General features: G+C 45.3%; 1 protein-coding gene across 10 annotated transcripts in view; it reads right to left on the bottom strand.

Annotated features, from left to right (window-relative positions):
• Positions 1-24,516, bottom strand: part of FBRSL1 (fibrosin like 1) — a 793,883-nt gene that overhangs the window by 435,871 nt on the left and 333,496 nt on the right. For all 10 annotated transcript variants that reach the window (XM_083716907.1, XM_083716910.1, XM_083716914.1 and 7 more), the window contains one exon: positions 3,905-4,006. In XM_083716907.1, the coding sequence (XP_083573033.1) occupies positions 3,905-4,006 (102 nt within the window). The remainder of the gene's footprint in view (positions 1-3,904; positions 4,007-24,516) is intronic.

Below are 24,516 nucleotides of genomic sequence, written 5' to 3' on the forward strand. Positions count from 1 at the left end.
TTCTTATGCTCTGATGGACAATGGTCAGAGGTGGTAGGAGTTGCAGCTCAACAGTTCCCCATCTTTGGTCCACTCTGACTAGCAACAACTGTCCATGGTCTAAGGCAGACACCATTCTCAGCCCCGCTACCCAAGACTCTTTAACTGAGGAGCAAGGCACCTCTTCCAGTCTGGGGGGGGGGCACATTCCTTTCTGGGCAAACAAAAGAAAGGACTTATTCATACAGTGTACATGGAACTCACTACCACAAGATAGAGTGATGGCCACCAAACTGGATGGTTCCAAAAAAGGATTAGGCAGATTCATGGGGAGAAAACTGTCCATAGTCCCTATCCACAGATCCTCGGGATCACAAGTAGGGTAAGTGCTGTTACACTCGGGTCCTACTTTAGGCCTTGCAGAAGCAGCTAGTTGACCACTGTGAGAAAAGGACTCAGGACTAGATGGGCCTCTCGCCTGATCCAGCAGGGCTTTTCCTAAGAGATGGTGCTAAAAGAAATTAATGAGGACCCAATTATTGAAAAGGAGGAAAGAGATCGGAAATGGACATTTTAGGGCACGTTCTACCTATTCTAGGCCAACTTGTTTTGAACATCTGGTTTTTCTTGATACTGTACTTTTTAATGTGTGTTTTATATTGTTTTACATCAGACACGTCAATGTTTTGGTGATTAAGTGGTATGTAAATCCTGTAACATAAAACAAGATAAATCAATAGGCATTCGTGGCCTGAATCAAGAAAAAAGGCAACATTTTAAAAAATCCTTGAAGGGTGAGCACACCAAAGGTGACTAGCCTACTTAAAAATGTAAAATTGGTATTCCCAGGAGTGTGTGTGTGTGTTTGTTAGAGAGAAACAGACACACAGAGAGAAGCAGACAGCGAAAATCTGCCTTTTCTATGGATGTTGTGCAGTACAGTGCCAGTATGTTAGCAGGGAAATTATGTGTGTGATGTGAGCATGTCCTGCAACATGCATGCACAGCCACCAGGGAATTTTGAGGGGGTTCAGCCCCCTCCTTGAAAATTTGGGGGGCCCTCGGCCCCCCCCCTACAGCAGATGGCACACCTGCTCACAAGCATATGTATATGAGTAGACAGAGGGACAGCCAAATGGCTCTGCTGCCATGATTCACCACTTCTGCTGCCACTGGAATGCCCCTTCTTGCTGAACTTGTCAAGAGGGGCGTGTTCCAGCGGTGGCAGAAGCAGTGGGGCAGGGGGGCCCCTGCCTCCTGCGCTTCTGCCACCTGAGGCAGCTGATTCACCCTACCTCATAGAATTGTGGGGTTGGAAGGGACCCCAAGGGTCACTCAGTCCAAACCCCTGCAATGCAGACACGGTCCAATCTGGAACCATACTGGACCCTGCTTAGCTTTGCAAATCTGCTAACTCTCTCTCTCTCTCTCTCTCTCTCTCTCTCTCTCTCTCTCTCTGTGTGTGTGTGTGTACACATACATACACACATGTATGTGCATACAGAACAACTTGTGGAGAGGGGGAGTGCATTTAGGTAGCTTTAACATAGGATTAAGCACACCCTCCCATCAGATGTCAAAGAAATAAAACAACTATCTGATGGTTAGAAGACATCTGAAGGCAGCCCTGTTTAGGAAGTTTTTAATAACTGATGTTTTAATGTATTTTTAATCTTTTGTTGGAAGCTACCCAGAGTGGCTGGGGAAACCCAGCCAGATGAGTGGGGTATAAATAATAAAATTATTATTATTATTATTATTATTATTATTATTATTATCATCATCATCATCATCATCATCAACATCTGCACATCCAAGATCAGAGGCAGCATGCCAGAACATTAAGGGGAATCCAGTCTGTGTTCCAGTTCACCAGAGTCTGGAGCCCTACCAAGCCCAGGCCAGGACCTCTACAGACCAGGCCCTGAGGTAGTTGAAAACACAGATTTCTGGTGAGCCTTTTCACTCCAAATGCATGCAATAGTTTATTCATTTATTTATTGCATTTCTATCCCACCTTTCTCCCCTAAGGAGCTCAGGGTGGAATGCATGGTTCTCCCCCCCCCCATTTAATCCCCACTAAAAACCTGTGAGGTAGGTTAGGCATGACTGGTCCAAGGTCACCCCATGAGCTTTGTGGCCAACTGGGGATTTAAAGTCCTGGTCTTCCAGTCCTAGTCTGACACTCCAGCCACTACACCACCCTGGCTCTTTGTTCAGTTTGTTCCGTGTGGTCTGGTCACCGTACTTCCTCTAAAATTTGTATCTCGCACATGCCCGAGTACCAACTGCTGAGGAACAGAATAGGGCTATTGTCTGTGGGCCTCCTAGAGTAAACAGGGTGTTGGAATAAGTACACCTTTTGGTGTGGGTGAGAGAGACAGAGGAAGAGGGAGGGAGAGAAGCCATTCAGTAGCTGCTACATGCATAGTGTGGGTGAAGAGGAAACAATGGTTGTTTTAAGGGTGGGGACACAACTGCATCAACAACAACCCAAACCCAAACCAATGCTGGATAAACAAAATCATTTACCACAAAGATGCCAAATCCACCTCCCCCTTCCCCCTGCTCACTTTCCTTTCCGATTCACACATTTTATTTTCCCTGGAATCAGATCAGAGGTACAGGGATGGGATTTCCCCACAACACCCCTATTATTTCTTCCCACACTACACAGGATGTTTATAGCACCCCATTCCTGCTCAAAACATGTAGAGTGAATTCCACACGCACACCCTACAACACCAACACCATCACATTTTGCTGTCAGAGCTGTCAAGCTGAATCCCGCTTTAATCTGCCAAAAGCACTTTTCTGCTGACATTTTTAATAAATACTTTCAGCTTTTAAACACATTTGTGGGAGCCATTTTGCCCCCTCCTCTCTCCCTTCCTCTTCTCCTCCTTCAGGAGAATGAGCTCTGAAAGCCTTAATAGCAAATACATTATGCTTATCAAAGGCTTCCTCCCCCTTCCTTTTTTGCATCCTGAAGCAGAGGTAGTGTTTTCAATTTTGAAGCTAAATTAACTGTCCAATTGAATTTGGCTGGTGTGAGCTGCTTTTTCCTGTGACAGGTTTTAGTTATGAAGCATATTTCACATTAATAGAACGGAACATGAAAACCCCACTCTCTCTGGGATGTAACCGTGGCTCACCATTGAAATGTTAAATTTAATATTTCAGACATGACTCGTGCCAGTGTTTGATTATTGTTCGTCATTTAAATCTCTCCTAACGGGGGAAGGTCCTAATTAGCAAAAAATCATGTTTTAATGAAGGCAAAATGCTAATTGCTAACACAAAAAAGCCTTCACATAAAATTATCCCAGCACTTCCATTGATTTCTTGGTGGTTTAAAAAAAGTAAAAATAAAATAAAGAGCCCATTTGTGTGTTTATACACTTAGACGTCGTTTTGCATTGAGTTTATCATAACATTTCATTCAAAAGCAACGTTTCCATTCACCCCCTAACCCTACCCCACTAATCACAATCTACCCCAGCCCCCAATTCAGAACAGGAGGCATCAAAAGAGGTGAGCTCACCCATACAGCCCAGAATAATTGGAACAACAGTTGGTTGTTTTTTTAAGTACAAAAAAGCACATAAACAATTTCACGTACACCCCAGCCCCCCCCCCCACAATTTCCCCCCTCAAAGTAATAATCTTGAGCCATCTTTTGCTCCCAGGAAGCACAATTCCGTTTTGTTTTCCCTGCCTCTGATCTTTCACTTATCATACTATTTGCGCTATGATTATAGTGTTTGCAAGGGAGCTCAGCCACTTATGCCATAACACTCAATCATGACATGGGGGCGGGGGGAGAGAAAGTTATTACACAGTGACCTCTGGATGCCAACGTTTGTTCAGCGAGATTTATGAAATTGCCACAACACAGCGCCGCCCGTTTCTCAGTGGTACTCACATCGCTGAGGCAGTCCCTGGAGCTGCTGAGCTGGGAGCTGGTGGCCTCCCGGATGCTATCGTCCTCGCTGTTCCTGCCACTTCGCTTCATGGGGACTTTCATCTGCAGTGATCAAAAAACATCATCCCATTGAAACAGGTATTTTAGTAAATCCCTCTCAGTTCATTCACCACCAGTCAGCGCTCAAGCTCATCTGGGGCGCAAGGCACAGCCCCACCGTGTTCTTAAAGCAGTGGCAGGGTACTTTTTCTCTCTCAATGGCTTACATGCTCTTTGGCAGGGGTCAGCAAACTTTTTCAGCAGGAAGCCAGTCCACTGTCCCTCAGACCTTGTGGGGGGCCGGACTACATTTTGTAAAAAAATAAATGAACGAATTCCTATGCCCCACAAATAACCCAGAGATGCATTTTAAATAAAAGCACACATTCTACTCATGTAAAAACACCAGGCAGGCCCCACAAATAACCCAGAGATGCATTTTAAATAAAAGGACACATTCTACTCATGTAAAAACACACTGAATCCCGGACCATCCATGGGCTGGATTTAGAAGGTGATTGGGCCGGATCTAGCCCCCGGGCCTTAGTTTGCCTACCCATGCTCTTTGGGGTAATTTCTTGGGGGCTGAAAGCCAGCAGTGGGTGTGGCTGGAGCCAATGGTGGGAGGAGCTAGAACCAATGGTAGGAGGAACTAAAACTTAAAGGAAGGGGGGAAAGGGCAGGACCAGTGCCAGAAGCCTAAAGAGCACATTTTCCCTCTTCCTGGCTGCCCCACACTTCTCTCCGCCTTATCACCTGTACCCAGTTAGGCCTAGGGCCGCATGAAATTAGGCCACGGGACACATATTGCCCTCAAGGCCACAGATTTTTTTAATCTTTGTTCTAAACCATTGTAGAAGAAAAATGGGGGCAGTTGATTGCCTGAAAGGGACCTGTGGCGAAATGTCTCTCCGGGCAAACATATTATATTCTATATATTTTTAATGACTTGCATGTGCTTTTGTAGGATTGTGTCAGTACGGTATTGTAATTTACTTACATTCATTTTTAATATGCTGTAGGGCCCTTTGGAGAGTAAACGAAAGAAGTGTCTCCCAACATACACAATCACAACAAATAAATTGGGATCAGAAAAATAAAACGATACTGGTAAAATAATGTAGGTTTGTAACACAAATGTATTCATAAATAAAACTTAAGAGTAAAAGACTAAACAGTTTTTTTCAGTTGTCATTGGTGTATGAATGTGTACGCACACATGCTTTTTGACATTCATACATTAATGAAAACTGAACAAGATTTTTTGGTCAAAATATGTTTGGTCTTTTGCATTTATATTTGTGTTTGGGATTCTTAACAGAATCACAGAACTGCAGAGTTGGAAGGGATGGCAAGGGTCATCTATTCAAACCCCCTGCAGTGCACGAATCACAGCTTCATTGGAGGTTTCAAAACAGAGGTAGGATGGCCATCTTTCAGAGATACTTTAGCTGAACCAGTTTCCAAAGCATAGTCCACTGCAACAATCTAATCTGGAGGTTATGCGAGGATGGAATCCAGTGGCCAAGTCATCTCAATCCAAAAAGCATCAACAGCTGGCAAAGTAGCGAGAGTTGGAAACAGGCAGTCTTGGACGCAGATGTTGTCCAAGCCTTCAGTAGCAGTACGGGATCCAAGAGTAACCCCAATCTAGGCACCTGCTGCTTCCAAAGAGACACAGTCCTCTATCTAGAGCAAGCTGTCTCCTCAATTACTGGACATGATAATTCAGATCATATAACACCTCCATCTTGTCTAGATTCAGTTTGAATTTTTTGGCCAAATCCAGCCCATCATCACCTACAGGCACCCATCTAGCACCTGAACCACCTCTCCTAATTCAGATGTTACAGAGAGTGTTACATACTATTTGCATGTTGGTGACACCTCACTCCAAATCTCCTGAAGATATCTCACAACAGCTTCATATTGGTGTTAAATAGCATGTGTTAAATGGCATTCCTGTGGAATGCTACAGGGTAGTTCCTATGGCTCCAAGTAATATCCCCATTGCTATTCTGGAGAAGCAACCATTAGAAGCCAAACCACCATAAAACAATTGTGTATCCTTCGTTCCCACCTCACAGACTCCCTCCAGGAGCATACCATGGGCAGCAGTATCAAAATCTACAGAGAGGTGAGGAAGAATGAGCAGAGGATCACTCCTCCATCTTTCACCTGATGAAAGTGATCAACCAGGGTGACCAAGACACTTTTGGTGCCATGACCAGGCCTGAAGCCAGATTGAAATAGGTCTAGATAACCCCTTTCCCACTGGGAGATAGTAGTTTAGGACTTCTGCGCCCAGGACCCTAAATGAGGGACACATCTCTGTCTCCTTCCAGGAAGATAACACCTTAGCCAACACACACCTGGAATGACCCGCTCAGTCAAGTTCCTTTGTCTAAATCTAGTAAGTCAAGATGGGCAGGACCAAGGGGTCAAGTGTGAACCCCTCTAAGAAATGTATTCACATCCTCACACCATAACAATGGAAACCGATACAGTACAGCCAGACCCAATGATGCTCTGGATACCTTCTCCAGACTCACTCTGTGGCATCTAATTCTGCCCAGATCTGTGTGGGCAGAATTACTACAGCATGTCTTCAAGGATGGAATAGCATTGCTCTGCTGGCTAGATAAAGAAAGCTCACTCGCCATACAGAATAATATTGCTGGATGGCTACTAGAGGATGCAATGGTAGCAGAAAAGTAAGCTTTCCACACCACCATCAATAGGTGCAAGAATGTGCTGGGTCAAACTCAGACTGGAATTTGCACCAACTGTGCTCCTGCCATCGACCTTCCTTCTTTATCATGCACAGGTCTCTGGAGTACCATGGAGGTTTGCGTACAGCACAGCATCAGTGACGATACTCAGGCGCAATCATACTGATGGCCCTACACATCTCCTGGCTCCACAGTGAGACAAGGACCTCAACAGGAGCACTAGCAAACACTGGATTTCTGAGGGGTATGTGCTGAGACCTTTTGTGGGAGTCATAGGAGGCACTGGTGGGAACACTTACGCTCACAGGCATCATGCTGATGACCACGGCATTACAGAGCTTTGCAACTGCATGTAAGTTTGTGGAGGAGACTCATTTAACAAAGCTCTCTGCTGCTTTATCAAGTCTCCTATCCCACGGATTGTAATGCTAGCCTAACCACCCTAACATCTCATTTGAGATTAGACAATACTTAAAACAGCAGTACCTCATTTTTCATATATTCAAACCCTGTTTGTCACACAGGATGCTATGGCCTTATACTTATACCAAACCAGTCTATTTGTCTGGCATTTCAAGCAGTCAGTCTTGCATGCCCTGCTAACTAAGATCCTTGTAATGAGAGAGGCCAGAGAATGAACCCAGGACCTTTGCAGGCAAACAGCATCCTCTACCACAGAGCTAAGCACTTTCTCCAATTTTCTAGTCCCTGGTGTATTGCTGTCTTTGCATTTTGGAGACTCCTTCTTAGTGTGAATTGCTAGAGTTGCCATCCTCCAGAACTCAGCTCCACCCCCACCAGTATTTAAATATTTGAGAGTGGGGTGGATGGGTGGGTGTGGATGCATTTTTGGCTCTAATGCGCCTGCATGTGCGTGAACATTAAGATAGCATGTCATACACAGCCTGACACTTTGCACACTGGGGAGGCTCGTACTCAACTGCTGATAACAGGTTGTAGGGCAATTATGCTATTCCTGGCCTATTTTTAACTGAAGGAACACACAGAGACACATGCAGATGCAGACACACTGCCAACTTTTAAATCAGTAGAAGGACAGGCTGTTGCAGAATAAGTGAGTGCAGGGTACTGAAAGAGAAGCTCAATCTTCATTTATGTGGAAGGTCTCACATAGTAATCCTTGGAAGAACAGCAACACTACAAAAGTGACAGCTATTTTCAGCACTGAAATGCTGTGGTGGGAGTTAGAATATTAAAAGGAAGATGCCTTATACCAAATTAGATCATTAGTCCCACTGGGCTCAGTTGTGTCTACACTAACTGGCAGCAGCTCTCTAAGGTCTCAGGCAGGGTGTCTTTCCCAGACCTACCTGGAGAAGCTGGGGGTCAAACCTGGGTTTTTCAGTATGCAAAGCTGGGACCCCATCACTGAACTATGCCTGAAATACAGTGGCTTGCCTAAGGCTACCTACTAAGTTCATCACCATGGTGTGAACTGAAATAGGAAAACTGGGGTAGAGCATATGCTTTGTATGCAGAAGGTCCCTGGTTCCATCTCAGGCAACCCTGTCTCAAATCCTAGAGAACTGCTGTCAGGCTAAGTAATGCTGCATTATATGACATATAAGAAAGCAAGCTTCAAGACACAGATTCAAAATGTATGCATGCAGGTCATGTGTTCAGCTTGTGACCTCAGCCCTGCCCATCCCATGCGCAGAGCCTACACACTTTGAAGGTATTAATGGGATTCCAGAGCACAAACTGCAAGCTCCACACATGCACACGCCCACACACCAGCTCCTCTGCAAAGATGGAACCACTGTAATTACTTCAAAGCTATCAGTAAGCATGGCTAAGTGCAAAGTCGTTTGCAACTGAGAAGCCTCCATATCACATTTCCTTCTCAACAGCATCATATGGACTCATTCTCTGTCTTGGTTTATGGCAGCTTCCTTTGTATATACATCCACAGAAGAGAGGAAGAAAGTTATGCATGTAAAACTGGCATGGGACAGAAATAGGCTCATCCATCTATCCCTAATTAATCTCTCTCTCTCTCCCTCTCTCTCTCTCTCTCCCTCCCTCTCTCTCTCTCCTTCCCTCCACATACATACAGTGGTGCCCCGCAAGACAAACGCCTCGCAAGACGAAAAACCCGCAAGACGAAAGGGTTTTCCGTTTTTTGAGGCACTTTGCAAGACGAATTTCCCTATGGGCTTGCTTCGCAAGAAGAAAGCCCATAGGGAAATCTCCGGGGACCTCTTTTAAATGCTGGCGGTGGGGAGCAAAGCCTCCCCCCCCTCCGGCCTTCAGAAGAGGTCCAGGAAGGCCGGCGGGGGCCGAAAGGCTTTGCTCCCCACCGCCAGCATTTTAAAAGCAGTCCGGGATAGCAGGGAAGCGCTTCCCGCTATCCTGGACGGCTTTTGAAGGCAGGCGGGGGGAGCAAAGACTTTCGCCGCCCGCCCGCATTCAGAAGAGGTCCAGGACAAAAAGTCCTGGCGGGGGGCAAAAGTCCTTGCTCCCCCCTGCCTGCCTTCCCGGGAGAGCGGAGAAACGCAGCGTTTTCTCCTCTGTCCCGGACTGCTTTTGAAGGGGGGGAGCAAAGACTTTCCGCTCTCCCAGGAAGGCAGGCACGGGGGAGCAAAGACCTTTGCCCCCCGCCCGCCTTCAGAAGAGGTCCTGGACAAAAGTCTTTGTCCCCCCTGCCTGCCTTCCCGGGGGCTTTTAAGAGCGGACGGCTTTTGAAGGCAGGCGGAGGGGAGCAAAGACTTCCGCCCCCCGCCAGCCTTCAGAAGAGGTCCAGGACCTCTTCTGAAGGCTGGCGGGGGGCAAAAGTCTTTGTCCCCCCTGCCTGCCTTCCCGGGGGCTTTTAAATCGCCCCGGGACAGCGGAGAAGTCCTCCGCTGTCCCGGGGCGATTTTTAAATGCTGGCGGGCGGCAGCGAAGCCTTCGCTGCCGCCCGCCAGCATTTTAAAATGCTGTCCCGGGGTTTTTTAAAATGCTGGGGGTGGGAAGAAAAGCCCTTGTCCCCCCCCCCTCAGCCTTCAGAAGAGGTCGGGGGACAGACTGTCCCGGACCTGGTCTGAAGGCGGTTTCCATAGGAACGCATTAATTGATTTTTAATGCATTCCTATGGGAAACCGTGCTTCGCAAGACGAAAAACTCGCAAGACGAAAAAACTTGCAGAACAAATTAATTTCGTCTTGCGAGGCACCACTGTATCTATATACATATTTACACACGCATGCATGCACATGCACACACACACACACTCACACTCACACTAACTAACTAACTAACTAACTAACTAACTAACTAACTAACAGGATGGATTGATTACCCTGTTCCGTGACAGTTTTGCATGCATTCAATCATAAGTCATACAAAATGTGCATTTAAATCATATGCATTTCCCCCAGTACTGTATACACAATTTTGTATGCACTTTCCTCCAAAAGAAGCATTTTCTATTTCCCATGACCCTCCTTACATATTTCTGGATATTTTTTCTACGCATCCTCCCTAAAATATTCATTTATACAGTGGTACCTCGGGTTACATACGCTTCAGGTTACATATGCTTCAGGTTACAGACTCCGCTAACCCAGAAATAGTACCACGGATTAAGAACTTTGCTTCAGGATGAGAACAGAAATTGTGCTCTGGCGGTGTGGCAGCAGCAGGAGGCCCCATTAGCTAAAGTGGTGCCTCAGGTTAAGAACAGTTTCAGGTTAAGAACGGACCTCCGGAACGAATTAAGTACTTAACCCGAGGTACCACTGTATATGTATTCTCCTTGTGAAGCATGCATTAAAAAACAAGCAAACCCATCGCCACAAAAATCTGAAGAGGTGCTCCATCCAATCGATAACTGCATTATGATTTACCTCTATGTTTGGGAATGGGAAATTATAGGTCAGTTGACTTTAAAAATGTGGACCTGTTGAAATTCTCCTCCATCTTCATTAACTCATCAGCTGCATTTATGGTTTTATTTCAATCAGATGACATGAGAAGGTGCTTTGGAGCAGGGCAGTCATCTCTTTGCTGTCTCTCCTCTTTCCAAAGTTTGCATATGAAAAACAACTGTGCACTTCCAATTCGCACACAGAAGTAAATGGAGAGAATCTGACCTAACAAGGTCTTGCGTGGGCAAGCAAATTAGAAGCATCACTGCTGCCATTAACCTTTCAGAGTAAATATCAATTATGAAAACTTGCTTCAGTACCTATGTCCCCTGTTTGCTGCCGTGAATTAAGAGGGTCATCAGCCTTTTCGACAGATCTTGTTCATTTACACCTGCTGCCTGCCAGCAGGGGAGCCCACACCCCCGCCGCCAGTGCACTGAGCCAACCTGCTTTAATTCATTGGTAATTATCTTAATGAGACACACGCAGGACTGAACTAGGAGGACAACTTGTTCTGCTAAATGGGATGTGCTGGTTTCGGGGGTACCCCTTGGCACAGCTGGGTGTTGTAAATGAAGTTTGTTTCTTCAAAGCTGATCCTTGCTCACTTGAAATTTGACAGATCTCCCTGTCATTTGGAGAAGGTCCCAGGTCCAATCTCTGACATATCCAAGTAGGGCTGTGAGAGAACCCTGCCTGAAACCCTGGAGAGCTGCTGCCTGTCAGTGTAGAAAATACATAGCTGGATGGACCACTTGTCTGACTCAGTAGAAGGCAGCTTCTTATTAGGGAAAGGGCTGTAGCTCCATGCAGTGGCAGAGCTTCATGCTCCGGCACCGGGCAGGGCGGCAGAGAGCAGGCGTGGGCGTGGCTGGTGCACGTCCGGGGGGCGTGGTGCGTATCCCGGGGGCATGGCACGGCGCCCACAGGGGCGTAGCGCACATCCTGGGGGTGTGGCACACCGCCTCCGACGGCTTGGCACCCAGTGCGGGGGGGGGGGCAGCAGCCGCGTTGGCACCCCACCGTGATTGCGCTGCTGGGTGCGATGCGCTCCCCCTGCCCCCATCTTCCTCTGCCAGTGGCTCCATGGCAGAACCTGTTTTGCATGCAGATTCTCCCAGGTTCAGCTCCCTCCTAATGTTTTTACATAACATTTCTTTACATCCACTGCCACAATATTTAGTGATGGCTACCAACTGCGGGTTAAACCACAGAGCCTAGAACTTGCCGATCAGTAGGTTGGCATTCGAATCTCTGTGACGGGGTGAGCTCCCGTTGCTCGGTCCCTGCTCCTGCCAACCTAGCAGTTCAAAAGCATGTCGAAGTGCAAGTAGATAAATAGGTACCACTCCGGCAGGAAGGTAAACGGCATTTCCACGTGCTGCTCTGGTTCGACAGAAGCAGCTTAGTCATGCTGGCCACATGACCTGGAAGCTGTACACCGGCTCCCTCGGCCAATAAAGCGAGATGAGCGCCGCAACCCCAGAGTCGGTCATGACTGGACCTAATGGTGAGGGGTCCCTTTACCTTTTTACCAACTTGGAAGGCTTCAATATAGTATTAAACAAATTCATGGAGAATGAGGCCATCAGTGTCTACTAACTCTGTGTTCTGCCTCCACCATCAGAGGCAGTATGCCTCTGAGTGCCAGTTGCTGGAAATCACAAGGACTGCTGTTATGGAAAGTCCAAAAGAAGGACCTGTGCACAGGCACTGGGTTGACCACAGTGAGAATAGGATGCAAGAGTATGATGGATCCAGGAGGGCAGTTATGTTCTTAACACCAACATGGTGTCTTTCAAGATTTGAACCAAATGGGCATAGGTTCTGGTCCTAGGCCCCTCACCTGCTATTCCATTTCAGTTCCTCCTGGTTTTCAAGAATAAATATAGAGCCTATAATATAAATATGTGGAAGGAAAACCCATTGTACTACCTGAAACATTTTCACAAAGATGGACAACCCCTTTATTAATGAGATGCAAATTCAATTGGGAAATGTTCAAAAACAATTAAGGTCCTTTTAAACAAAGAACTAGGATAGAAGGGGGGGGGATAGTGGAAAAAAATATAATGCCAAAAGGACTAATATCATATTTGTATAAAACCACTATAGAGGTTCAATTTTGTCCACAGCAAAATTTGAGACGGTGGTGGAAAGTGAATTGAGATTTAGAAACTGAAGAAGATGCATGCAACAAACAGTGGACAAAAGCGCCATACAAAGCCAATAGAAAACAACCAGAGAAATAAAGCTTTAATGCAGCCTTTGTGAACCTAGTGCCCTCCAAATGTTTTAGACTACAACTACTGATGTAATGCTTTTTTTACAGGGATGGGAACCCATGTCCCCAGATGTTGCTGGAGCACAACTCCCATCACGGCTGATCATTGGAGGCTGATGGAAACTGGAGACCGACAACTGCAGGGCTAAAGATTGCCCAGGAATTCACGTGCAGGTGAATATAAGCAGATGTAGCTAGACTGAATTTTTCCTGGTTAATAAAATGAATATCATCTGCTATTATCTCTGATTCAGGAAATCCTATGTGAACCAGAGGGAGAAACCAGCAAAGCTTGAACCGTTCCAACCTGCTCACAGGCTCTAGGTACTTGTGAGTAATCCCAAGCCACCGTGTCAGCCAAGAATCATGAGCCACATGCCACTGGATATCATGTCCCGTGATTAAACATCATAACTCATTCCAGCCATAACTTCTGCTCGTTATGTTCTAGCTTTCCTTTTCCTTTCCTGCCATGGCTCTTTGTTCTTCCCTGAACAGTAATTTTTTATTTTATTTTATTTATTTATTTGGAGTGGATTGGGAAGGACAGGAAAGGACAGGAAATGGAAAAGTGTTTTCACCCCGAAAACCCAGTCCCCCTTCCTTAGCACTACGTATGAGTATCTCTGCCTCCACCACCACCTGACTTCCATTTCATCCAAACAGCTCGACTCTCCAGTTAAAGCAAGAGTCTCCTCCCAGGTCCCAGGTCATCAGAAAGATTATTTTTATTTAGGGTTGCATCTATTTTCAAATTGCAAGCATTCCCCCACCCCAACCCTTTTTGCTCATTATTAATAAATACACTTCAATTTATCAAAAGCTCCCTTTCGAGTGCTACTGGGAGCCCTGGGGCAAAAGGAGACAAATTCTTTTCTTAAGTTGTTCTGAAAGGTGCTGGGCTCAGCGACCCTCACCCCCATTAACCTACCAAAGCTAGTTCACTCCAACTGGGAGCTCTGCAGCTTGCACAGCGGCAAACTCAAACTGATCTTGTGCCATCTCAATATATTTGTTCATTATCTTGCGCACACACAGAAGCATTTGGAAATGTACTTGGGGCACAGGCCAAATTGAATCATCTGCCTTCATTTTCTACACGATCTGAAGCTACAGCTGCTACAACAGGCTGTGGGATTTCTTCCCCCACCCCAATTTCTCCCTCCCTGACCCCCCTCCATCTCTCTCTTAAAGCCACATCCATCTGTTTTTGCTTGTTTTTTTAAGCACTTTATAAAGTTTGATTCTTAGCATACAATTTTTTTAAAAAAGTATCACAATTAAAACTTCAGGAAGATTCCTTTTTGTTTTGCAGCAGAAAGGAGAGAGAAAAGAAGCAGGTGAGGGAAACTGTGTGCCTGCCCAGATGAGATAATGCATATGCAAAATCTTTGTTCCGCAAAGTTTACAAAGGAGACGAGTACAAAATGTGTACCGGATTCTTCCAGGTGCTGCATTTTTCTCCCAACTATTGTTGTAGGGGCAAACGTTGTTGGATTATTATCATCATACTAATTATCATTTAATTTATTACCTGCACTTCACCCTAAGATCCCAGGGTGGGTTGCAGCATTAAAACTCAACATTACACAAGACAACACAGTATTTAAAAGTAAAAAAATAAAAAATAAAAATAGTTACAGAAATAAGCTGGGTCTGAAAAAAATACACCTCAAGCCAGAAACCAAGGCAAAGAGGTGCATTTTCACCTAGAAGCTGCATAATGAAGGTGCTAGAGGTACCTCTGTAGGGAGTGATTTCCACAACTTAGGGGCTGCTGCAGAGAAGGCCCTCTCTTGGGGCCCCTCCTACACAAGCTTCTGAAGGTAGAAGAGACTACCAAGAGGAACTCTGCCAATCTGGCTCTGTAGGGAAGGAGGTGCTCTCTCAGGTATCTGGGTTTTGGGGCTTTGAAGACTACTGCAAGCATCCTGAATTGGGCCCAGAAACAAATGGAAACTAGAGTAGCTGTTTCATGAGATCAAAATGGAACTCCAGCCAGTAATCTGGCTGCTGCACTTTGGACCAATTAAGTGTCTGAGTCTTTTCCAAGGGCAGCCCCACCCAGAGCACAATGCAGTAATCCAGTTTGGAAGTTGACAGCTCCTGACATCTCAGATCACTGCTCATGCTAGCAGGGGCTGACTCGTGTATATAGTCATAACATTTCTCAAGAGTCACAAATGGGACTAAACCAGGGGTCGGCAAGGTTTACCTTGCCTGGGCTGGTTCACTCCAGTGGAGATCCCTCTGTGGGCTAGATCATGTGCACGCGTGAGCGTGCATGCCAGTGATATCCAGTGTCTGCGCAGACGCTGCGCGGGGACTCGCCAAATGGGCGGCTTGGTTTGGGGGCAGCTCGTGGGCTGGTTAAATGACCCCCACGGGCCGCTTGTGACCCATGGGCCTTAAGTTGCTGACCCCTGGAAGAGCCCTGCTGAATCTTATCTATGCCAGGTAGAATACAAGGAACGGTACAGCATTTGCTTTGCACTCAGAAGGCCCCAAACTCAGTCCCTGGCCTCTCCAGGTAGGGCTGGGAGAGGCCCCTCCCTGACGGAGAGCTACTGCCAGTGAGTTCAAACCAGGGAAGAAGAACCTGTGGCCCTCCAGATATTGCTGTATTACAGCCAGAACCAGTCCACCCATAAGGTGAGGTGAAGCAGCCGCCTCAGGTAGCAGAAGTGCAAGAGGCGGTGCTCCACCTGGCCAACTACTTCCACTGCTGGTGAGGAGGCGGCGTTCCAGCACACTGTGTTGCCGCCCGTCTTCCCTGCCCCCGGGGGAGAAGCTGAGTGGCAATGCTTGGAGAAGAGCCCCAGCGCACACCAAGTTGGCCGAGAACTGGGGCATTCCTGTGAGCCATGTTGCTGATCAGGCTTCCTACCACCTAGGGGAGAAGCCAAGTAGTAATACTTAGAGGAGCATTCTGGCTCCCATTGAGTTTAGCGAGAGCAGGAACATGGCGGCAGAATAGGGCAGGAGTGGTGGCGGGGGGCAGGAGGCAGCAATTCCTGTTTTGCCTCAGGTGATGAAACAGAACAGGTTGCCCCTGACTACAACTCCCATCAACCTTGCCCACTGGCCATGGTGTCTGGGGCTGATGGGAGTTGGGAGTCCGACAATATCTGACGGGCCAAAGGTTCCCCATGCCTGGTCTAAACAATACTGAGCTAGGTGGAGCAGCAGTCTGACTCCATATAAGCAGCTTCCAATGTTCCTGATCAGCTCCCATAGTGACCAACCAGCAAGATCTCCTGAAGGGCACCTGGTATTTAGAGCCATACTGCCTCTGATATTGGGGGTAACATAGCCACTGTGACTCATAAAAGGTAAAGGTAAAAGCAGTGCTTTTTCTGGGGAGACGCAGGCACACGCATACCCCTAAATATTTTGTGAATCTTGTATTTATTTTCCCTGGTTTGAACTATAAAATGGTGAGAGTACCCCTAAACATTTTTTTAGGGGGGAAAACACCACTGGGTAAAAGACCCCTGGATGATTAAGTCCAGTCAAAGGCGACTATGAGGTGCAGCGCTCATCTTGCTTCAGGCCGAGGGAGCTTTCTGGCTCGAGAGGCAAGGCAGGACTAAACCGCTTCTGGCGCAACGGAACACTGTAATGGAAGCCAGAGCGCATGAAAATGCTGTTTAATTAATAGCCTTACCCTCCTTTTAAAGCCATCCGAGCTGGGGACCACCAACGCAGATTGTGGTAGCAAATTCGATAGTTGAACTATGCACTGTGTAAAGAAACACTTACTTTTGCTTCCTCCAAACCCCTCACTCTTTAGCTCCATTGGATGACCCCATATTCCAGTATTATGGAATTATCCCCCTGTCTACTTTTCCTTTTTGTGGGGTAATGCAGCCCCCAGGGCTGTCTTAAGCTTATGTGGGGTGCAAAGATCTGCCCGGTGCCCCCCCCCCAGGTTGCACAGTCCCAGGCACGCAGGAGGGCGAAGCCAGCCAGCTGCCTCAGCGTCTCGCTGGCTCGGTTGCCCCCAAACTCACGGTGCAGAGCTGTCTGCAGCAGAAGAGCCCGCCATGGCACTCCGACCGAAGGGTGGACTCTTCCCCAAACTCAACTCTCGGGCCCCCGACTCTTGGCCTAGTGCCTCTGAGAGCCCGGCGCCCAGGTGCCCCGCACCCCTAGTGCCTATGGGTAAGATGGCCCTGGCAGCCCCTATGCTTTTCTAACATTTAGATTTAAATACACACACCTTGTCATTACGAGTGCCCAGTCTAAAATATCTAGGAAATTAGGTGAAAGCCTATTGTGCAGGTGAAGTCATTAGAACTGCACCCACAGTTGAGTCAGAAGATTTTGAGCAGGCAAGCTTTAAGTGGCAGACTATGCTCAGCTGATGTACAGAAGGTGCCAAAATTATAAATGCCTGTTCTTGCCAGAATGTGGTAAAAGTCAGTGAGCTGCCTTCATTTTTAAAGCTCGAAGCAAACAAAACCATTTGGCTTTATAAATGCATTTCTTTGACTCTTACAAAAAAAAAAAAGGACCTATGTATCAAAACAAGATGGAATCATATTGCATCTGACTTGTTTCCTTGAAAATCCAGCCCTAATGCATTCTAACAGAATTTATCTATCCCAAGCATACCTCATAATGAGATCAACTGGGAAAAATATCAGCCTTGTTTGTATATTTTATACGTGCTCTAACTTGGCAGTTTGGAGATTATGTATTCCCCAGGTCCCTCCTTAAATCGCTTCACACACTGCAATTTGATTTTCTTTGCTTGCCCTTTTCCACAATTTCTCCCCCTTACATTTCATTGAGTTCTGGCTCACAGGGCAACATTCCCTTTGAATTAAGGGTGCAATCTTTTTTCCTCTCAATAAGGATATGTGGCACGAAAAAGCAACGTTACGGTTTGAAGATTTTATGATTGAAAGAGGACTCTGGTGTGCGCATGCTTGCGTGGACGTTTGTTTTGTTTTAAATCCAATGAAAAGGCAAACCCTGCAATTCTAAGTAAGGTCTGTAGATGTGTGTGCCTTCTGATCTCACCAGTCAACAGGGATATGCATCGTGCATGTTTGCAAACAGAGCGCACCTCACACCCAATTACTGTAGCAAAACACATGCATTGGACATAGGTATCACGCAATGCGAGACTAATCTTTCTAAATTGATGGATCATGCAGCTGACAGTTAAATTTGCAAAAAAAGGTGGTCATGGAGCTAAAGTCCTAGTACACAGTCTGAGTGTGTAGTCAATGTAAACATTGCTTAATTCCCATAGAATGCAATGCATGGCCAGATGAAGTTATAGCAACGTGACTGAAACCACTTTTTAAACCTCCAAAGGGAAAGAGACATTTTAACCATGAATTTGAATTCCAATTCTTTAAATAATGCACTTCCTGAACAAGAGTATAAAATAAGTGATTGGTGTAACAGCTCAACACCATGCTCACTTACAAACAAATAGAACAAACTACCTAGGAGCATGAGCCAAAAACTAGGATCATGTATGTTACTAGGTTATGCATTTTTTGTGTTTTTATATTGTAAACTGCCCTGTGATGCTAGGATGAAGGGCAGTATAGAATGAATGAATATTTTTTTAAAAAAATATCTCCCTCCTCTGCACCTTCTCGAGTGCTTTTACTGCATGGGAAACTGAGAGGTATTTGGGCAGGTGTGTAGAAATCAAACGTTACGGTTTGAAGATTTTATGATTGAAAGAGGACTCTGGTGTGTGCATGCTTGCGTGGACGTTTGTTTTGTTTTAAATCCAATGAAAAGGCAAATCCTGCAATTCTAAGTAAGGTCTGTAGATGTGTGTGCCTTCTGATCTCACCAGTCAAGAGGGATAACTACCCAATCACTGTAGCATGCATTGGACATAGGTATCACAAAACGTGAGACTAATCTTTCTAAATTGATGGATCTAAATTGAGGGGATGGAATGTAGCCTATTGTGCAAAAAAAGAGATTCACATCCATTGTTCCACTCACTTTTACCTCTGGCCATGCCCACTGCTAGTCTAGAAGGTTGCTCCTGAGTGAATGTGGGTCTCAGGCTGAAATGTGTCTGAAAATAGGCCTTAAACTGCTTCAAACCCAAAGCTAGGCTTTATTTCATCCTGGTCAAAGAACTAGTTTGGCATCTCCCATGCACATTTGTGTACACACACACACAGTGGGAGCCTCAATGGTGCCCCTCTGGAGGCTTCACCTGGAGCAAAAAAACTGGCTAGCTCCCACTCCCACCCCCTGTAGCTACGGATCTGTCAAACATATTATGAAACACACAGCATTTACACTGCTTTAGGAAGTCCGGAGGCACAAGATGCACCCATCAAACATTTTGTTAAGAAAATTCCCAGGTGGGTGAAAAATTAGGACCAAAAAGAATTGGGATCTTCTGTGATAGATGATACAAGACAATCCAACTTTCCCACAGGAAACCACTTTTAAAAAGCCTCTTTATCCCATGTGTTTCCAGCTAAAAAGGCTCCCAGCGTGCCTTTACGATCAATAAAGCAACAACAAGACAGTCTTTGCCCTCAGGCTTACAATCTAAAAGACACAACACAAAAGGGATAGGAAAAGGCTCTAGGTATCAAATACTGCCTCAGGGATTGGAGCCTGTGCAGAAGAGTGTGGTCTTGTAAATATGTCCAAAGTTACTATTTCTGTATAAATCTTTACTTGGTTGCTGGGTGTTAATGTTTCTAGGTCCAACAACAGGCACCGAGAATGAAGAGTAGCTTTATAAAAAGAAGCTTTGGAGTAGCCTCTAAAACCCTCTGCTAGAACTGAAAATTGAGGCCGAAGGTATTGTCTGGATCATGTGAATCCAGGGCAAGTCTTCAAACTGCCAAGTCCTTAACATTAAGGGAGAGTCTGCAATTTACAACCTCTATCCTTACACTGGGGGCTAGGGAAATAGGAACGGAAACTGCCTGTACAGTGGTACCTTGGGTTACATACGCTTCAGGTTACATACACTTCAGGTTACAGATGCTTCAGGTTACAGACTCTGCCAACCCAGAAATAGTACCTTGGGTTAAGAACTTTGCTTCAGGATGAGAACAGAAATTGCGCTCCGGTGGCGCAGCGGCAAAAGGAGGCCCCATTAGCTAAAGTGGTGCTTCAGGTTAAGAACAGTTTCAGGTTAAGAACGGACCTCTGGAACGAATTAAGTACTTAACCTGAGGTACCACTGAATTCACTTCATTTATGTGTCCCATGTTCAGAAATCAATCCAGCAAATACGATCAGTATCTGCCGTTGTTCTTCCTTTCAGTCCACAAATATGCAGTTGGTTACGTTTACTGCAGACACCCCATTTGCACTGTGTTTCCTTTTCACTGAAACGGATGAGGTGGAGTAACGTAATGACAACGTAATTATGCCAATCCCATAAGTTCCATGATTTCACCACAGTGGACTGCAAGATGACTTGTGCAGTTTTCAAGGGAAGATGAACTGTAGCAGAATGGAAGCAGTGATGCATAGAGGTTGGAGTGGAAAATGATGCCTTCTTACATCCCTACTGGGGACCGACAGGAGAAGGAAGGAAAGCTTTATCCCTCCTGCAACATCCCACCATTTTTCTAAGCTGGGGGCAGAGGAGGGGACTCCCCTCCTCTGGAAGGCCACTTGTCTCCTGTGCTAGACATTGAGGTCGAACAAAACATTCCATCTCTCCCCTGTCAATCCACTCACTTGCCCAAATGGATTTTCTTTTCACCTATGGATACCAGGCTAGTATTTAAATCAGGGATGGGGAACCTGTGGCCTTCCACATGTTTCTGAACAGCCTGAGCCCACCCATGTTTAAAAGTCTGGTTACTGGGAAGCATGTATTATCAAATACAACACAAGCCACTGATAGACTGAGGTTGAATTGAGCAAGGCGGAAGATGATGTGTTAGTATGAGACTCAGAGAGCAAGCTAGACTAGGTTTACACAGTGTTTTCCCCCCAACATCACACAGGGAAGCGATGAGAACCGACAGCTTTAATGTTGCTGTCATCTACACATAAAGATACCATCTATTAAAGGCTAATATCAAACAGCTGGGATCTTCAAAGCAACTGTAAATTTAATATACATATTAAATTTTCCAAATGCAGGATGCGACGTCTCATAATGTTACGGAACCAAAGAAGAAAAACTATCCTTCAATTTACTGATGTGTTTCCTTGATGCAAATGAATAGTCATTCATCAAATGCTAGTAGCTGTGAATAATAATAAAAAAAACCAGCATGTGTGTACACACAAACATACACGGACATCTGGAAAAGAGCTATACAGTACTAAGAAGATCTGGAATCCTGGACTTGGATCAAGAAGTGTCACAGGCAGCTCCCAAGGTTTGAGTGGACACAGGGCTTTGCACAGCAGAACCCAGGCACAGTCTATACAAGAGCTTAGATTGGGAAACAAACCGTGTTTGGATGGATGGGTTGGCAAACAGGCTGTTCCTGCTTCCTTTTGCTGGGCTTCTGGGAGGCTAGGGGCCAAATGGAGCAGAGCACAGCTGGAGGTAATTTAGGTAGACAGAGCCTAGCCAACGTCCAGTGAGACTGACTTGAGGAGTGATAGCTGGCAGGGAGATTATTACAAAATGCATAATGGATAAAATACGTGCTTAAGAGTAATTGAGACTGAGCTGAAACAAGAGGGGATTTGGGAAGCAACTCCACTAGAGACTGTTATCCAGCTTCTATCTCTTGATCACAATAGCCGGAATTTTGTTCCTTCCTCTTTCAGGTCCAGAACTTCAAAGAAGTCAGCGACTTACTGTACTCTGGCCAGGCTACAAGCCCTTTCCACTAAGACAGGCCTGGGTCACATCTACACCAAAAGTTTAAAGCACTATTATGTCAGTCATGGCTTTCCCCAAAAGATCTTGGGAATTGCTGTTTGCAAAGGGTGCCGAGAATTGCTAGAAGAACCCCTCCCTTTCCCCTTACAGGGCTGCAATTCCCAGAGTGCCTTGGGAAGAGGGATTGATTGTTAAACCATTCCTTTAAAGTAATATGGGGTCTCTATACAACTCTCAGCACCCTTAACAAATTACAGTTCACAAGAGTATTTGGGGGGCCATTAGTATTTTAAGTGATATGATACTGCTTTAAATGCATAGTGCAGATGGGGCCTCAGTCTGATTTACTTTGAGACCAGTGCCAGATTAAAATTTATGATTAAACCATACATTTATAGTTTAAACATATAGTGTGGGTGTGGCCCTGGGCTCCACCAGATATCACACAGCAACATCGGTTGGTAGCAGGTTCCAAGGTAGAGCAGTCAGGCTCTGCAGAACCAAGGAGAGATTCCAGTTTAGAGCTTCTGGAGAAGGCTAGATGTTGATCCAGCAGAATCTAAAGTCAACTGAGCCTGCCTCTACTGTTTTTAATTTTGAATAAACAAATAAATCATTCTTTATATATTCTTAATTTTTATTTGCTGCCCTGGGATCCATCCCCCTTTGGGAGGAAGAGGATAAACATCTCACAGCCATCACAACAATAATGCGCCTCCAGCGAAGCTTGCATCTTGCCAGAGCGCTACATCACAAGCAAAGTTTCAACGTCTTTGGTAGGTTCCTAGGCTTGTAGCTGAGCACTCTGAACACAGGAAGCTGCCTTAATTCCGAGTCAGTCTGTTGGTCCATCTATCTCAGTAATGTCTACACTGACTGGCAGTGGCTCTTCAGGATTTGAGATGGTTGACAATTTCCAGCCCTACCTGGAGATCCTGTGGATTGAACCTGGGGCCATCTGCAAGCAAAACAGATGTTCTACCATTGTGCTATGGCCTGTATTTCCCCTGGAGGCAGAACACTGAGAAGGGGCTTGTGTACCTTCTCCAGTGGGGATTTATTTAGTTATTATTTCAGTAATGTCTATTAGCTTAATGCCACAGTTTCTATGTATACAATTAGCTCAGCACATGGGCTGCAAAAGGGATACCACATAAAAATCGGAGGGGGGGGGCTTACTTAAATATATGCTGAAATAATAATTAAAAAAGTCACAAAGCATTGGAAATATAAATGAGAAAGTATCCAGCTCAAAACTTCTAGGTCATTGAGAGGCAATATGCTGCTGCCTTATGGAACCATTTACATAAAGCTGTAGAATATAATTGTTCAACATAAGGAAAATGTATTTCCAAGGACATCCACCACTTCTATCATTCTACCATTTAAAATTTTCAAACATAATTTATGTATTTGTGATACTGAAATGCTAATAAGCTCAACATTTAGATCATCTGAGCTTCTGATGCCTTTAAAAAAAGAAGCCTTGAACATCAGGTCTGACCATTCAATCCTAGCCAGAAGAATATGCAAATACCAAAAACTTTTCCCCTACTCTCAAGCTGGTTCACTATAACAGCATCTCATTATACATTTACAGCCCAAATGGACCCAGAAAAAAGCTCCACTGCATCCAACGGGCTTATTCTCCATTATATGTATTTAGGACCACAGTTTTAGCTTCACATTGAGTGAGTCATTTAGGATTGCAGTGTTAGCTTCTTACCTGTGAGTCGTGGAAGATGTACAACTCAGGAGGATCCCTAGAGAGAGACTATCAGGGTGGAGGTATTATTTAGGACATTTTGTTGGAGTCAATATTTAATTTTGGAGACAATTTTTGTTCTCATTGGTATTTTTGTATCTTTGTTGTTGGATCTTTGTTGTTGTCTAATCTTAATATATTGCTGCACATACTCGAATGTGGCAAGAGACTCAATGAGCGCAAGCGCTTACCAGGGGTTTACTTTTCTTAGAATGAACGTCAATGGAGACTGCAGTGTTTTTAAGATATATGGTTTTATATCCTGAGCATAGGATGGAAGGGCTCACGGCATTAGCCATTTGTCTCTAAGCCACCAGGGTCCTCTCTTGTGGGTGCTAAGTCATTATCTTACAAAGAAACTGGGTTGACCAGTTTCCTCTACTACAATCACAGCCTTGGTTGGGGCCCACAGATATCATCCAGCCCAGCCCCCAAAGCCCGTAACAATATACTTACTGAGATGTTTTCATGCACTGTTTATGACTACTTAACTTTTGTTATATTTTTTGTAATTATGAAAATTCTGAAGACGTGGCCCCTAGTGTGTAAATACTCAAATGTCTGAGGCATGGGAGACCAATAACAGAAATCAACCCAAGTTACTGACTCATAAATCTTATATATTCTGAGAAAAATTCTTTCTAGAATCTAAACTGACTTTGCTTTATGTTAGCTTCTGGGACCTTGAACTTGTTATGAACACACAAGCTGTTCCCCTGACAAGAGTCTACAGCAGAGCTTTCCAAAGTGTGTCACGACATGCAGTGTGTAGGTGTGTCATGCACACACTCTCCGTGTTCCTCCCAGGGCTGGAAAGGGGTTAGTTTAACCTCCAGTTTGCAAGTGAAACTGAATCACTGTGTCGCGAAATGATGCATGTCTAAAAAGCGTGTCACCAAGATGAAAAGTTTGGAAAGCTCTGGTCTAGAGAAGTAAAAATTGTTGCAATAAATGGCAGGTTTCCTTCCTGATACTGTATTCTATCAAGATTTTATTAGTTCCAACGCACACATATGTATGGATACGCTTATAAAGCTTCCATGTGGAATATGTCTGTATTTGCATGTGCAAATAGGTGGGGGGGGGGAATATTTGCTATACAGACTGACTAATATAT

This window comes from Podarcis gaigeae (genome assembly GCF_964106915.1).
Source record: "Podarcis gaigeae genome assembly, chromosome: 16".
NCBI lineage: Eukaryota > Metazoa > Chordata > Lepidosauria > Squamata > Lacertidae > Podarcis > Podarcis gaigeae.